The sequence below is a fragment of the Hyalella azteca genome, unplaced genomic scaffold, assembly GCF_000764305.2.
Source record: "Hyalella azteca isolate HAZT.00-mixed unplaced genomic scaffold, Hazt_2.0.2 contig17671, whole genome shotgun sequence".
In the NCBI taxonomy this organism is placed as follows: domain Eukaryota; kingdom Metazoa; phylum Arthropoda; class Malacostraca; order Amphipoda; family Hyalellidae; genus Hyalella; species Hyalella azteca.
The window spans coordinates 205,830-223,573 of NW_025947446.1; the positions used below are offsets into that span (position 1 = coordinate 205,830).

Below are 17,744 nucleotides of genomic sequence, written 5' to 3' on the forward strand. Positions count from 1 at the left end.
AGGTGTCTTATTGTGGGCATACTTATTGAAGTTTTCTATTCCGCCTTGGCGTATATTCACGAGATGTTACATTTTGCAAATGATGGTAACTAAATTTGGGCGATCCTTTTTAATTTATAAGTTGACTCCCTTCATTTCTGTAAATTATTGCTGAAATAACGCAAGAAACTCAAATAAACTCTAACTGAAATACTGAATAAACTCTCTGTTTCATACCTTCATTTTTTCACCGCGCCGAACCGACTTGTTGCGACAGGTTTTTCCAAGGGATGAAGATATTGGAAGGTCTCAGGCACAAGCTGAGCATAGAGCCTGATGGCAAAGTTTACTACATCGTCAAGCTCGAAATTCAGAAAGTATCCAAGAAAGACGAAGGCGAATACAAGATTATGGCTTCGAACAAACTTGGGGAAGGCCACGCAACCGTAAATTTACGATTCGAAGGCGACGTAGCAACTGATAAACCGAAGTAAGATATTGTATATATGAAGATTTACATCTAGATTTTCATGATGCTATATGGCGCGGCCGTGATCCGCAATTCTGTAATAAATATTTTAATTGCCATCAACTTACACTACCGTTTCATGTCATGGATTTAAAAATATTTTATTTTTATCTGATAAACAAACAAATAAATCATGATGCTTTATGGCCCACCAGAATCCCCGACGGCAAGGCTCCCCGGTTCCCCAAGAAGCCGGAGATCAGGCAAGAGGGCGACAAGCTCATCATGGAGTGCATGCTGGAGGCCAACCCTGAGCCTGAGGTCACCTGGTACAAAGACAACACGGTGAGCCTCTGGGATAGCACTGAGATAAATCGGCAAGCCATGGATTTAATGGATATTGAGATAAATCGGCAAGCCATGGATTTAATGGATATTGAGATAAATCGGTAAGCCATGGATTTAATGTATATTGAGATAAATCGGTAAGCCATGGAATTAATGGACATGGATTTAATGGCCATAGATTTAATAGACATTGATTTAATAGACATTGATTTAATAGCCATGAATTTAATGGACATGGATTTAACGAAAATGAATTTAATAGAATAGGGTTGAATGGGCATGGCCTGAAATTAAGGAATGATTACCTGCCCCTGTGAATAACAACTAGTCTTGAATTTGTAGAGAAGATTCGGTTGCCAGTTCTGGTCACGAGGGATGAAGGCTTAATTTACATTTTTTACGGTTTCTGCATGGTATTTTGTCGCTCAGCTCATCCAAGAGCACGGGCGGATCTCGATGTACAAGAAGATCTGCGGCAAGGACCAGTACGTGGTGTCGGTGACGGTGATGGGACCAACAGCAGACGATGGAGGACAGTGGCGGTGTAACGCCTTCAACCCCTTCGGCGATTCCAACGCTAACATTGCCCTCAACTTCAAAGGTTGAAGCGTAGAAAAGATGTATTAGTCCTCAGATGTGATTACAGGCGATATATTGTGAGGCTTATAGTTTACTTTTGATAATTTCGCTAAAATTCTTGGAGGGAATTCATGAGTCAATTGGTAATTTGAACAGTCGTTCGTTCTTTTTGGAATGAGATCATGAACGAGACAAAATTTAGAGTCACTATTAAATTATTTGGAAAAACTAATATGTACAGACAATACGTTGCTAATATAAATATTTTGGAACACTGACTGGAGCGTATCATTGATTTTCATGGCGAAAAGTATTTCATGATCAATTTTTCTCTCTAAGTAAGAGTGAGGACTCGAGGATTTGTTTGAGCAGAGGGCCTGGCCGTTCCTGAAGGCTATGCACCCACGTTCTTGGACAAGCCTTCCATCATCCCTAACGAAACTGGCACCATGATCACCATGAAGGTAAAATCATAATCCCAGATATAAGATATTACGAGAGAAATAAATGTACGTAGTTGTTTCTACATCTTCGATTGCTTCGTTTATTGGATTAAATATTTATTAGTATTATCAGAACGATGCAATTCTGCCCCCATTCACATGGATGCTTCAATTTCTACTGAAAATACAAACATTCCCTAGGTGCGGTGCAAAGCCAAGCCACAGCCAACAGTCGAGTGGTACAAGGACGGCAAGAAGGTCGAGAGCGCCAAACGACTTGTCATTAAAGAGCATAAAGTCACGGAAGAAATGTTTGAGTATTCTTGCATCGTCAAGGTGAGGATCCACGTGTGATAATTGACAATACACTTCAGCCTGGTCTTCGCAATGCAGGCTACGTGAAACAAGCCTCAGTGAAGGGAATAACTCGCTGAGGATTAAACGCATCGTTAGTGAAGCACTTTCAGTGAATTCAATCTCGGCATTCCATTCATAGGAGCGTCTAAACGTAAAATGTTCAACATGAATGATTTCTCAACGCATAAACAGAAGAAAAAATTGTATTTGCGACTTAAATTTTGTAGTCTGTATTCAATTAAGGTTAGGGAAAGGAGTATCTCCATTCTACAGTATCAAACAACATCACGAGCTTCGTACTACCGTTCATGCTTCTGCTTGTCCTCTTTGTCACGTTTCAATCTTTTGAGCGTGTCGAGGTTAGATCGCTTCTGGCAGGAAATATGTTCCTAAGCTTAATAAGTCGATGGTCTCTCAAGGCTTCTTGACTACCCTTCTGGCAAAGATTATTTATTAAACTTTGTAATATCAAAATATCTAAAATTATTCGTGTTAGATCATTTTATAAGGACACTGCGAACTGATTTATTGCGAGAAGTTCTATATCCAATTTGCCGTCTGCATTGCATTTCAATGAGATAAAAAAATTGCTCACTCAGAATTTAAATGCTACTTCAATTACTACAATCCTATAAAACATATTCACCGCTCTTCTCTCGTTCTTTTACTTCTCTCAGTTATTGCAATTTTTTGCCAGAAAGACATTCATCGATTGCAGGGTTGGTGGTTAAACCATAAACTTGTAGACGAGTTTTCTCACCTAGAGTGATTTGCGTGAATCCTATGAATGATTTATGGGATGAAGATGAGAGATAAGTTTTTTAGTTTTTAGTTGCATCAAATTCTTTGCCTCTTAAATGCGGCTTCAAGTGAAAAATTCCTTAGATGGAAGTACAGATACGATTTTTGAACGGCTTATGTATTTCTTTCGACTGACCCTCAAACATTTCATCCTCCCAGCAGTATCCCTGGTTCAACGTCACCAATAAAATCCATGACAGGTCTTTAAATATTGTTTACTCCTAGCGTAACCCTATGGCCTATAGCGTTGAACCCATGCATGCCTCCACTTCTATAAATTAATTAGAGACAACATTATTTATCAACAGCTACACACATTTTCACATGAGTGAAACAAACATAAAATTTGTGATACCAAACAGGAGCCTTGTGGTAAGGATGCTGGCAAGTACAAGTGTGTGGCGATGAATCAGTTCGGCGAGGCTACTGCAAATGTTAACCTTAACATCGAGAGTGAGCCAGAAGCTCAAGGAGAACCTCCAACCTTTGTAGAAAAGCCTTTGATCAAGTGGGAGGAAGAAGCAGGGAGAGTTTTGATGATTGCTTTAGTAAAGGCAGATCCAAAACCGTCCGCCGCTTGGTCCAAAGAAGGCGTGTCCATTTCTAGCGGAGGCCACTACACCATCACCGTGACGGATGACCGCCCTGATGTCTACCGGATCTGTCTCGAGCTCAGGGTACCAACATGTCGTGTATCGTCGCTAACGTGTTCTTCTAAACCAGAATGATCTGCCCTAGCATTCTTGCACACTACATTTTGCAGATTTTCTCACGCTGCGCACTACTACAATTTTCTTACTACTCCGACTCGCTAGCGTAATACTGAGTGGCTGCTTTCAACAAATTGCTTGAAGGGACTGCGCATGCCCGGAACCTTCTCTGCAACAAATTTTTCATTATGTCACAGATCCACGGATGTCCCGGGTGCATTATCTACTTTCTCGTATTTTACTCGATACCTTTTACTAGTTGTTTTCGGTGTGCCCCGTTTTCAAGTTTTATGAGTGTTATAGTATTTTTTTGATTGGATGCTGTTTTTGAGCGAATAAAAGTTTACCGACAAATATTACTTATACTTACCTTTTAATATTCGCTGAAAGGCATTAGAAATTCCATCTATGCGAATTTCTCTTGGGCGTTTTTATTCTAAACTTACTCAAAGTTACTGCGTGCTGAGTGTGTGGTGAACAGTTCCAACCTTCGTAGCTTTTAAAACATGAATTCGATTCCAATTATGTTGATTACATGTCTTATAGGCACATAGAACATGGAGAAAAGAATGCTTAGAACTTGCATAGAATTATTAGGTACTAGTAAATATATTTCTTATGCAGAAACCTCAGCCGTCGGACGGTGGCATCTACAAGTGCAACATCAAGAACGAATTTGGCGAACTGAACGCAAATTTGAACCTCAACATCGAAGGTCCGTTCTACTTGAAATGTATAATGTAAAGAAACAACTCATTTGGTGGAAAATCCGGCCGCCTGATTCGAACCTGCACAAATATAACATTGTTGACGTGTGAATAATTATCATTATTTTATTAACGAAAAAATTTAGTTAATGCATTTTAAGAGATTTGCTAACTTTTAGAGAAATAGATGCAAAACATTGTGCATTTTTCACAAATATAAGAAATTTAGGTACCTGTACTCTATGGTAATTTGTTTTTAATGTTCTCTATGTACAGTGGCTCCAACTATCAAAAAGGCCCCGAAGATCATTTCGATTGTAAACAAAACGGTGATCATCGAGTGTGTTATTGTGTCAACCTCGAAGCCTGCCTGTGAGTGGAGGAGAAATTCTACGTCCGTGAAACAGAGTTCCCGCCACAACGTTTCAGTCAGAGAGGTGACTTTTATCCTGTACCTGAGGTATAATGGATTTGAGTCAATCCAAATTATAAGAAGGGTCACGTGAAACAATAGACTGGAAGGAAAATATTTCAGATTTATTCGTTTTGATTGAAAGCAGATTTTAAATTATGTAATTGCGAAAATTGTTGCCAAAATTCATAGTACAAATCACCTCGTGTTAACACCTTATAATTCTGGTTTTCTGCACTAAAGCTCAACGAGTTCCATGAAAATTTTTTTAGAACGTGAATACGAGGTATTTTTCAGTCAGTGGAACATAGACGTCTGCCATTAAGTGAAAAATAATAATTGTATTTCGTTTGAGGCTTTATTATTTAACTAAACACATAATGCTTTATTAGAATTTTTCAGTATATAATAAAATAATCTCGGTATGAGCAGGCTTCTGAAGGGTGCTACCAGGTTCAGCTGGAAATTAACCAGGCTGACAAGAGTGACGCTGGCTCCTATAAAGTCACAGCCAAGAACGAGAAGGGAGAGACAACGTCGAGCGAGGTGGAGTTGCGCGTCGACATGCTCGAGGTGAGCATATGTACTATTATCAGCATGAGAGCAATCGTATCTTGTAATGCCGGATTAAATTCATTGGTTAGAGATGAAAAGACGGAAGTAATCGACGAAATCGTCAGCAGGGAAGCATTCGTATCTTTTGAATGTGTGATTAAATTCCATTGGTCTGAAATGGAAAGACGAAATAAATCGAGAGTTCAATGTTAAGCAAAGTAAAGCAACTTGCAAATTAAAAAAACTTTTTGGTGGCAATTGATGCACTAAGATTAGATTTTAGCTTGTGAAAGGTTACCAATTTCCTTTAGCGATACATGCCAGAAAACTTTAAAATCTGTTCTGGTATTGTGATGTGCATGAGCTTGCTATCCTTACGTTTACTAGTTGATTACGTCAATGAAATGAAATTTATGACAATACTTTTAAAAACAGTTTGAGGTGAATGTAGAGTTTCGTAAGATTCTAGACTTCTTTTGAAGGTAGCTCTAGAAGCTTAACCACATCAATGTACTACAACACAGTTAAAAAGATAACTGATACTGTTAAATCGGACGCGTCACCAGGTTATAGGGACAGAGGTGCTAAGCCCAAATGAGATGGAATACATGATTGAGCGAGCGTTCAATTTTCAAACAGATAACAACATCTTTAGTGCAGTAGAAAACACATAGGAAGTGCGTTATGATTACATTATTAACAACTTATTCAGGCCACATTATACTAACTTGAATTTGTCGATATTTTTGTAAAAAAATAATAATTTTAATAAATGGACTCCTGTCAAGAACCTCTAATAGTTCATCAGCTGCTCTGGTTGACGCTTACAAATATTGTTAGCTAATTCAAACTTTTGCTTTTCATACGAGTTCACGAGATTCATGAATAGTTTTCAAAATTAGTATCGATCTACTCGCTCAAAATTGAAACAATTAAAATACGCCCGACATTTTTGAAATAAGAAAATCTGACGTTTGCTCTCATTTTAAAATTTAAAAGCATACCACCACACAAAATAGAACAAAAATATGGAAATAGCACGAATTTACTTCACTGAAATTGTTACGGGGCTTCACTACTGACGGAGATGATGCATTCACTTCGGGGCTGGGGTCCTCTATGTAGAAGGTCGAGTAGATGCGGTCAATGAATTTACTGTTGGTGGAGTTGACAGAAGATGTGGTTTTTGGCTTGACGAGCTTGTGGCGATGTTACTAGTAGTCAACTTGACGGATGGCTCGGATATCTCAAGCTTCAAGCACAGGCATTGGATGTGGCAAGGCAGGAGCACTATTGCATGGTTGAAAAAAAAAAACAAATTATACAAATAGGGTTAACCCATGAGAAGCTCATTTTCGCGGATGTAGTTTATTGTTCGCCTGTGACGTCACTGAGATCATTGACGTCACGGCCATTAACCAATCACCGATATGTGATCAAAGCAGTCAACCAATCCGTCATGGGAATGAAGGATTGGTTGACGTAACAAGAAAGCTGAACTGAAAGGCGGAAATCCTCGTGGGTCAACCTTATATAGTTCAACTACCGGCACTATTTTTGGCCGGTAGACAGGATAGCAGACGCTCTCGTGTGTTTTTTCCCCGGGCATATATTGATGATTGCGTGTATGATCTTCAATATGAACAGGAGGAGATTGTGGAAGAGGAAGAGGTTGTAGAAGAAGAAAAAGAGCCGATCGAAGAGGAGAAAGAAGAGAAAGTAGAAGTTAAGGAGGAAATTAAGGAGGAGAAAAAGGAAAAGAAAGAGGTGAAGAAAGAAAAAGAAGAGAAGAAAGAAGAAAAGAAAAAGGAGGAAAAGAAAGAAGCAAAAGTCGAAATAAAAGAAGAATTGGTTGAAGAAACAAAAATTGAACAGAAGAAGGATATTAAGAAGGCAGAAAAAATAGAGGAAAAGAAAGTCGAGAAAAAGGAGAAGAAAACGGAGGAGAAAAGAGTAGAGAAAGTCGAGGAGAAGAAGGCAGAAAAAGTCGAAGAGAAGAAGGTAGAAGTGAAGAAGACGGAGGTCAGAGAGGAGAAAGTAGAGAAGAAGCTGGAAACGAAGGTGGGCTGAGCTTCATGGTTGCCACTGACGCGCTTGCTGCGAAGCGCTCTGCTTCAAGCGTTTTGCTTCAGACTAACTTGCTTCTGTACTGACCGCTGGTGTTCCGCGCAAACCTTGTCACAGCTCTTCAATTACTTTCGTGTTGCTGTTTTTTTTTTGCTTCAGTAATCATAAGGATTAGAATTCAGATGCGGCCAAACTCTGTTACATGGTTTTCGAAGGGGCAAACGCGACTAATAGTTGATTACGAGGCTTAGTTTGCTCAAGGTGGCCGGGAACTAACTTCCTAACAAGCTTAATCACCAGCTCAAACAACAAATATAATATTCTCAGCTTTCAATGAACTGTGCGTGCTTTTATGTGCGTCTGCTTTCTTGTTGCTAACACTGAACCACTAACAGGTCTTGCTGAACCACCTAACAATTATTGACTCTACAAATTTTAATAGAAATGTTAAAATGTTGAAAGTTTGCCTCCACACAATTTTCACTTGATTTTAAAATGGTGTCCTTTTAACAAACATTATTCTCCTAAGCAACATTCACAACTACAGATCTTGTGCCAGGAACCTTTTAATTAGATTAAGTTTTCGTTAGGTAACCAAGTTCCGAATCTGGATAATTTTTCAACAAAATCTATGAATGATGAACTGCGAGGAAACTTCGAGCTGGAACTTTAGCCTCAAGCCTCGTCTCTCAGTCTGTGTGGCCTTTGTTTGATTAAAATGGTTCATGCACAAAGCTCCCCTCTTAACACTTACCAAGTGTTGGACTTGAAACGTCTCAGCAATGCACAAAATATTGATTGATGTCAGAGCGGCTAAACCGAAGCATATTTGCTCAGGTGACTACAAGGCATCTTCAATTTTTTGCATCTGCTGAAGGCAAAGATCATTTAGAAAATTCGAGGCAACATAAACTACTGCTAGCACCTCTCACTATTGCATAGTATGACTATAAAGTACTGGATCTATAATTTTATCAGAACTTCTATGAACTTCTTTTATATTAAATAACTTGTGTCGTGGTAATTGATAACACATGGAAATTAGTCGTGATAAAGCGTGATTGCTGTCAGCGTAGGATGTTTCTCAGAAATTAGAAACCCTACAAAATATATTACTGACAGAATTGATGTTTAATAGATTGCAACAACTTTGACGCAAAATTTTACTTATATTCCTTTGTTTTAAAGGCTTTGATACCTTCAAACGGTTTCGGAAAAACGGCCATCTCATACTGGGAAAATTACTGCCAAGTTAATTAACGTACTTTATGTTTTCTTTCGGTGGAACAGGTAAGGTTTGAGCGAGACAGGAAGCTGCTGCTGACTTAACTATGCATGAGGCCCTGAGACACTCGCTCTGTACTGCGAGTGTCTCTTCCAGGATAAGTATTAATGTAGTCAAAAGTTTTTAGAAAATTTCTTCTCTGTTGTTTGTCCATTATTAGACCTAGTCTCAATGTGCAATTGTCCTTTCGTCTTATAGCCTTTGTTGCATGTCAATTTCCCCCCCCCCCCCTCAAACTCTCTTAACTTGCATTTTTACGAATAATTTCGTGTCCAATTATTTTCCTCGTTGAGGAGAATTCAATGTTTGTCAGTTATTTCCTGTCTAGATATAGCAGTTTTTCTCCGTGTAAATCCAATGTCCATCTGTCTCTGTTTGTTGAATTTTAATGCGTCTTATCTTCCATTAATTTTAGAATGTAAGAAAGACTTCAGTCCAAGAAACGGATGAGGATGAAAACGAGAATCGCCCCGTAAAAAAATTGGAGAAGACAGATAAGAAGAAGCCGTCCCAGGTACGTATGGAAGAGGAGATCACGGAAGAGACGGTGGACCGGAAAAAGGGCAAGACGACGGTCACAGAGACAACCGAGGAGGAGACAACGGAATCCAAAAGAAGCTCTAAGAAGTCAGAGATCGGAGATAAGCCTCAAGCAGCGCCGCCAACTTCAAAGTACGAAGAAAAGAAAGAAGACACGCAAAAAACTACAGATTCAAAAAAAGGAGAGAGAAAAGAGCCATCTGACCAACGAGATGAGGAAACTCCCAAGGAGGAACGCAAAAAGTCTGTTGATCAGAAGGTGGATGTAAAAATGACAGCGCAGCAGCGCAAGAAATCGGTTCAAGAGGAAACTCCCAAGGAGGAACGCAAAAAGTCTGTTGATCAGAAGGTGGATGTAAAAACGACAGCGCAGCAGCGCAAGAAATCTGTGCAAGAGGAAACTCCGAATGAGGATCGTAAAAAGTCTGTTGATCAGAAGGCGGATGTCAAAACTACAGCGCAGCAGCGAAAAAAATCGGTTGAAGAGGAAACTCCGAATGAGGATCGTAAAAAGTCTGTTGATCAGAAGGTGGATGTCAAAACGACAGCGCAGCAGCGAAAAAAATCGGTTGAAGAGGAAACTCCGAATGAGGATCGTAAAAAGTCTGTTGATCAGAAGGTGGATGTCGAAACGACAGCGCAGCAGCGAAAAAAAACGGTTGGAGAGGAGACTCCCAAAGAGGAACGTAAAAAGTCTGTTGATCAGAAAATTGATGTCAAAACTCCAGCGGATAAACGAAAAAAATCTATCGATGTGAAAGAAACTGGGGAAAAAAGCGTTTCAGAAAGCAAAGTTCAGCCTGAGAAGACTGAAAAAATCGCTCCCGATGAAAAGCCTGAAGAACCGAGCGTTGGAGTCAGCATCGAAAACAAAAAAGGAATTCCCGACAGAAAAAAGTCTGAAGTGCAAGCCGAAGCAACAGTGCCACAGAAAACCCCTAAAACTCCGCCAAAATCTGAAGCAACATCATTAACAGTAACAAAAACGGAGGATAAAATCTCTGAAAACGCCAAAGCAAAAAGTCCAAATTTTCTATCGCCTCCAGAAAATCAACATGTCGCGGTCTCACTCGAAGTCCCAGTTAAACCAATTCCAAAGACAACGTCCAGCGTGGATGAGAAAGCTACTGTCAAGCAAAAACCTGCGTCGTTAGCCCCTGTTAAAGAAGACGAAGAAAATGTTTCACTGACAGTTCAAACAAAAGCTCCAGATTCCGAAGATACGACTGAAGAAAATAAGCACTTGTTTGTTCCTAGATCCATGGATGATGAAGAGACTCCATTGCAACGTTATCTAGATGAACTTTTTCATTCTAAAGGGGTATGGCTACTTGGCCTGGGTTTTATGTGTATGCAATCTTGCATAATTAAACGTCGCATTGAATGCTGAGGTGTGAGGTTGAACGAGACTCGCTCGCAACCAATTATCAATTATTATTGCTCAAACTAAATTTTTCGTACTAATTTTCCGTGGAATAATGGGAAGTAAATGATCTTTCTCAAATATTTAATATTTTTGATTGGGATGTTACCTATACACCTCAGTTTTCTTAGGACAACGTTTCCGTTTGTGGCTCAAAATGCTCGCTTATTCGTATTTTTACATTTGCAACTGCCTGCTTGTAATTTAACAATATCTTTGGTGTGCGTCGCTCCTCTCTCTTCCTTTCAACTATCTCCTTTTATTTGTTTACCTACGAATCCATGGATATTTTTTGCATAAATTCCATAAAATGTTAAAGTTTATTTTTAACTAAGCGCATTTAGTTTAGATCTCATATAAAAATAAAGAAACTACTCAAGCGTCTTTAGACCAGTCGCGTTGTTTAAAAATGCTCTTTTAAATTCCCTGATCTTATTGAAAGTTTATCTAAATTATCTATTGAAACGTGCAAATTGCTCTTTTTGTTTGCAGACTGTGGAGAAAAAGCAGATCCAGGTACGTTTATAACAACCGATCGCAGGAAATTACCCTAGAATCTACTTTTGTCGGTTGAAAATTACCCTTATTTGCATGCAATGGTTTGTCTTCTTTGTTAATTGAACTGTAATTGGCAATTAAGTCTTCCAGTCGAAGATGTCAGTTTTCTCATATATATTTCGACAAACAACAACCCCTCCCCTTCCAAGAAATGAAAAATTTATTAGAAAATCCTTGCACACGAATATTCATCTATTACTAATCATCTATGGCTTCTAATTGATTCAACTTACTAACTATGAAGAATTATTGGTGGAAAAAAAGAGAATGAGCAAATTCATGGGAGTGTGAAGGTTAAGATCGTATATGTAGTATATCTTGTGGCCCCAAATGAATGCAAGTCGACGTAAAAATCTGAGCTTTTTATGTAGATCAACATTGAAGTTCGTCAACATGAAATGTTTACATTTGATATCTTAGAACAAGTTTATTAAATATTCGATTTCCCATTGAATATTCCTCAGTGTTTCCATTGATGTACGTCAAAGCTTGCTTCTACGTCTACTCGCATCTTTGAAGTTCACCCTTGACATGACTGTGTTGGAGTGGGCGGAGAAACAAGAATGCGAGTTTTAAAAACTTTTGGATTTTGGTTCCTGTTAAGAAGCTGATGTTGGTATGCTTCACTGCACATCTTCCAGAATTATGAATTTATTGTGCCCATAATTTCAACATGTTTGTGAGTATCGAAAGTTTGTTAGAAAGTTTTGGGCTACGACGCATAGCTAACCCAAAATCGACGAAACTCTCAATTTCGGCCTCACGCCATCAAAAACAAGGCGAGAAAAGTTTTGAAATACACAGATTAGAAAAAGAGTTTTGAGCTGTAGAACATTGATAGTTCGATCCCTAAAAGCAAAAGACATGTTATGAATGTAAATGAATTTACGAGAAAATTGGTGAATTGAAATGACAATATTTTCTGAGAAGTGAATGAAGAGATAATTATTTGATGATCTAGTATATATTCTAAAGAACTATAAAATTTATGTAAAAATCTACCATTGGTATATCAATACTTTAGTAAGCATGGTTGTTACCCAAGTCAAATGATTAAATCCAGTTTCCACAAGTTCAACTGATCGCAGTCACGTTTTAGAGGGGCGTGATCGCCATGCCAGCAGACGTTCAAGATTCGCCTAAAATTATGGCTTTGGATGCACTTATTATGAAGTCGACTTGTCAATTTCGGTTTAATATTCCTTTTTTAGTCACGCTAGTACTCATTACATAATCTAAATTAATATTTCAGGTTTTAAATCATAATAAAGTCTCGAATACAAACTTTTCAACGCAGAAACCTTTTAATCTAAGGAAGACCTTGATTTGCCAACACATACAGTATAACATTTATGATGCATTCCAATGCAGGTAGAGAAGGTCTGCATAAATTAGCACCTACATTCGAATATTTTTTTTCTTTAGCCTACAATTCCAGTAAGGTATATCTGAGTCATTCCGGTTGAACGAATATAAACTTGAAGAGCCAGCAAAGTGATGCGCTTTCATGCTTATCGCAATAAATACGAAAGTAAGTGTCTAGTCCACCCTCAGTTACATGAAACATTTTGCTTTCGTTACTATTCATTTCCAATTAAAACATTTATCCGTCCCATAGATTCAACTCTTTTGAAACTCTTTATAAATTGCAGTTATGTTTCAGTTAATTCATCCGCGCTCTTTCACTCATCAATGGCTTCAGTGCTAGTGATGAACTTGGATAAGATGTTTATCTTAATTTTTTTCTCAGAGCAGGATAATAATATCCATAAACTTGTCTGGTTACACCTAGAGCGCTCAATATCCAACTATCACACAATTTGGCTTTGCAGCATTTCACGGTCTCGTCCTTAAATCTTGCTTCATGTTACAGTGCAACTTCCTGATACAATGTGGCTAGGGGATAACCAAAAACCAGAACTATAGGCACGGTTATCGTCTTGTTGTGTGTCTTTCTCTGTGATTCTCTTTGGTACGCGTCCTTTTAACAATGATGAAATCTGTCAAATAACAAGTTTTGCACGAGGAGAGAGTGTTCAGTGTCTTTTTCTTTATGATATCAATAGACAGAAGTCTCAGAAGAACAAGAAATGGACCCTAAGAAGATCATACCAACAACTGGCGGCTTGAAGAAGCCAAAATTTAGACGCCAGTTACCACCAAAAGAAGAATCTCTCAATCTCGCTGCCATTCAGTTGAAGCCCACACCCAAGAAGAAACAGAAGACCGAAAAAACTGAAGAAGAAGAGGTCTCCACTTCTTTGCAATTTAAAGGAGAAGATGTTTCTTCTGGTGGGGTGCAGATTGAAACTTTAAAGAAATCACAACAGCGCAAGTCAGAGACCACACTTGAGAAGGAAAATGGCGTGGTGACTGCAGTGACTCAGTCGACTGAAGAAACTACTGACGTCACGACTCTCAGGAAAAAGAGTTCCGGTGCTCTGAAAATTCCAGAATCGGTCACGGACGCACCTGTTCCCTTAGTCTTCAAGAAGAGGCGAACAATTTTGCCAAAACAAGAAGAAACACAAGAGAAAATTCAACTTAAGCCTACCCCCAAGAAAAAAGCTGAAGCGAGCACGGAAAAAACCGACGAAGTTTCTACAGACCTTCAATTCACTGGCTCTGATGTCAAAACAGGGGGTGTTGATGTAAAACTTGCAGCTCTCACACCTTCCGCTGATCTACAGGTTGGTGAAGATCATAAGCAGGATCTTTGTATCGTCTCAGTGTCAGAGTACAACGACTGCCATATTCGACGCGACAACTTCTATGAACTGTCCTTTCTCTTACATTGGTGTATCATTACCGCGCAAATGTTCAACATAAAGATTTCGTTGTTCTTCCTTGCGTCTGTCTCTGCTTTCTGCGTACAATCCGTGCTTTGACATCTGAAATTTATGCTTTATCGTGTACTATATTGTTCCAGTGAAACTACGAAAGTTCCAGCTGTATCTTTCGAGCCGTCAGAGGAGACGGCAGTGTCATCGTATTTTCAAATCACGTATGCCAAAATGTCCCTCTTCTGCCTCTGTGTTTTGAAACTTTCTTCGACTATCTTTCCTGATTGTAACTGCGGGGTTGTAGCGAGTGCGTACTGTACTCAGAATGACTTACAAGTGAAGCGTCAGAACTTGTGCGCTATTATTGTCGTATGGGAGAAACTCTTATACAGATGTAATGTTCTAGGTGTTGTGAACAACGTGTACTACATTAGTCACTCGAGTAAGGCAAACTATACTTTTATTATTTAGGATAAAATATAATTCCTTCTTGTTAATTTGTTTTCTTTGTTACAAAATATTTTGTGTTATGTTTATTTTTGCTTCCGTCCCACTTTCCTCTCTATCGCCCATGCACCAAATTCAACCGCTCAACGCCGTGCTCAGAGTGACATCACAAAACAAATAAAACTTAAAAAAAATTATAAAGCCACAATAAATGTGTGACTAGCCACGTGTTTGTTTAATTGGTTATTGTGTGTTACTAACGTAAACTCTCTTCAATAAAAAATCGTTTATTATTTATTTGTGACATTTATTTTGTGTTGACGGTTGTGTAAATTCAGTACTCAAAAATGTACAGCAAAAATTTATATTTTATTAAAGACTTTTTTTTCCAGGCCTAATGCTATCAAAACCGAATGATTTCTTCTATTACGATGGCAGCGCTTCCGTAATAAAAGAGATTCGGTTATGTTTTTGTCTGCTGGATGCTCGCAGTAATATATAGATAATAACTCCTAGATTAAAATATCTGACCAAAAATATTACAAATGTTTTCATGTCTTTTCTGATATTCTCATGCTATTTTTCGATAAATATTGTTTGAATAAATTTAGCTTTAAGATATTTTGCCTATATATTTCTGCCCATATTTATGCTGAATATTGATAAATCATTTTTATAAAAATTCGTTGTTAAACTTTTGTACGGGTGCATTTGAATGGAGATTTTTAGCTCGAGTTTAATCGGTTTATTACAGTTGGCGCCCCAGACTTTGAAAATATATTGCTCTTCGTTGCGCAATTTTTTTTAAAGTTTGATTGGATAATTATGACTTTTACTTTCAGCAGCTTTAACGGAATTCGTATTAAAGACCATTGTCCTTATGATAATGACCACGGTATTCAACACATCTTTTACACTAAATACAAATTCAACAAAAAATTTATACAATAAGCGAGGCTTTACGTCACAAGAAATCCACGAAAAATAAAGTATTGCAAATTATTCCGCGACTTTAACTCCAACGTCTTCACCCAGATCCGTTCTTCTGTGTGAATTAAATCCCAAACAAATGAAGCTTCCATTTTAAATTCCGCATTAGTTTCACAGAAAAATAAACCATGTTTTGAATCCCTCGATAGCAAATGGTGACTTCAAAATGGTTCTAGATTCGAAATGCCCTGCCATTTTCCTGAAATTTAATGTTATATTGAATGCCAAAATTACTTCTGTATGCAATAAAATTATCAAAAAATGCAATCTGTGAAAAATGGCAAGGCAATTCAAATTCTCAGCAGAGGACACATTTTGTGGCCACTAATTTAGATGCATTTTTCCGAAGAAACCTTTCGCCTAAATTTCCATTAAGTGCACCATAAAGTAAACAATAATTTATCTTTAATAGTGTATGTGAGGATGACATCGTTGCTATAAACACTAATACGCCTTTTTTCTGCTCCCTCTACTATCGTTGGTGGACTTCTCGGCGACATCGACACGCCAATCCTTCTCTCTCCTAAACTACTTCTTTTAAACTCCTTTCAATGACCTGGGTCGTCATTCTCTCTCTTTTAAATCTCCATCTTGCCTTTTAACTATACACCTTCATACGTAAATTCCTTGTTTGAACCTTATTTTCTTCCTTTTATTCTTTACTATGCATTTTAAATCAATTTTCGAAATTTTTCATTTAATTTATTCTCTATCTTTAAGTATGATTTCACAATCTATTGTCTTATTTCAACACTGGCCTTTCACTTCTCTTCAAATTCTTACACAAATGAATTATCAAAATTCTACGGTGGGTGGCAATTGACCACTGTAGGAGGAGGCACCGCAACCGCAAGAAGATGAGGTAATTGGTTCAAATTATTGACTAACATTACCCATTATAGTTTTCTATGGACGTTGTTCATTAAGAACGGCACTTATTTAAAAAGAATGTTATGCTGTCTGGGTCTAACCTGCGAAGTTCAATTCAGTGAAGCGTGTTCAAGAATCGTGAAGAAAATTTAGGTTATTGGTTTGAAAACTTGACATTATTTTTCATCGAGGTAAGGTAAGGCTTGGAGGACATCCGTTTTAGTCGGTTCTAAAACTAATAGTGAGTAGTCGAGTGGTTAGAATGTTTATTTCCCGTTCTACACACACACTTTTCAGCTTCGGGTAAGTCGAAATAATGTAGGAGCATTTGGTTTGCATGGAAATAAGCGAGTGGTTAACGGGAACTCTTTAGTTTGGGGTTGGTAGAACACAAATAACGCATGCGTAGCAAGCATTCGATATGAAATTACGAAGTTTAGTTCGAGCTCTGACGACCACGCACGCATACGTAGCAAGTAGTCGAGATGAAACTCGTGAAGGGTGACCGCAGAGGCCGAAACGAATGGAAATGGTGCCTTTTCACTAACTTTTACTCCTTGAAAAATCTGACTAATTTTCTTACTTTCCTTGTGAAGACCGTGCAAAAATTGCACAATTCTGAATAAGATAACTGACAACTTTCCTGAATCATGAACGGTGACTTGGACATATTCTTATACGGAGGAATGACTTGCTGCATGTTGCTATAATGTTAGACTAACACTTTACCTTGCGAAACTAGAAATTTCCGCCTTATGACGGAATGAAACCGTGCTACCGGTGACATCGGCTTGGAGTGAATTCCCTCCGGCGCTGGCGTTCTATCCTTGCAAATGTGCTAGAATATTAAAAAATGTTCCTTCTATTCTCAACCTGAACTTTTCGGAAATGTTGACTTTCCTTAGACTAAAATGAGGATTCAATTTTAATTCTCTTGAATAACTTCAACATTTATGGCTACATGAGCGCCGCTGCGTCTTAAGGGATGTTAGACTCCATCATGCCATCTTTAGGAACTGCACAACTTCTATTTCACGAACACCTTAAGGACGATGTTCGATTGTTGTCTATTTTAAAGTAGGCGAGGATTGACGAATTGACGCATTTTACTGAGACGTGTCTGTGCTCCGTTGTCATGTCAAATGAAGTCATAAATGTTATTTGTTTTTGCATGTCCTCTACCTATCTACACCTCGTGTACGGCATGTGCTAAAATATTATCTATCTTACAGCCAATGGAATCTAAAATTCTTTCAATATAAAGAAACCTCAATAATTTGGTCCGTAGTTTCATGATACATTCCTCGTAGACTCCGTTTGAATCAGAAACTGCAGTTACTTATTTTAAAAATACCTTCGGAGTGATGATTTTTCTTAGTCTTCTTCTAGTATATTCTTGAAATTCAGTTTGAATCGTAAAT

General features: G+C 38.2%; 1 protein-coding gene across 1 annotated transcript in view; it reads left to right on the forward strand.

Annotated features, from left to right (window-relative positions):
- LOC108679657 (twitchin) overlaps nucleotides 1–17,744 on the forward strand; it is a 139,750-nt gene that overhangs the window by 27,930 nt on the left and 94,076 nt on the right. The window contains exons 7-19 of the mRNA XM_047885350.1: nucleotides 257–469; nucleotides 664–793; nucleotides 1,226–1,397; nucleotides 1,748–1,839; nucleotides 2,020–2,154; nucleotides 3,339–3,653; nucleotides 4,311–4,401; nucleotides 4,670–4,830; nucleotides 5,238–5,378; nucleotides 7,008–7,421; nucleotides 11,168–11,191; nucleotides 13,300–13,923; nucleotides 16,286–16,315. Of these exons, the coding sequence (XP_047741306.1) occupies nucleotides 257–469; nucleotides 664–793; nucleotides 1,226–1,397; nucleotides 1,748–1,839; nucleotides 2,020–2,154; nucleotides 3,339–3,653; nucleotides 4,311–4,401; nucleotides 4,670–4,830; nucleotides 5,238–5,378; nucleotides 7,008–7,421; nucleotides 11,168–11,191; nucleotides 13,300–13,923; nucleotides 16,286–16,315 (2,542 nt within the window). The remainder of the gene's footprint in view (nucleotides 1–256; nucleotides 470–663; nucleotides 794–1,225; nucleotides 1,398–1,747; nucleotides 1,840–2,019; nucleotides 2,155–3,338; nucleotides 3,654–4,310; nucleotides 4,402–4,669; nucleotides 4,831–5,237; nucleotides 5,379–7,007; nucleotides 7,422–11,167; nucleotides 11,192–13,299; nucleotides 13,924–16,285; nucleotides 16,316–17,744) is intronic.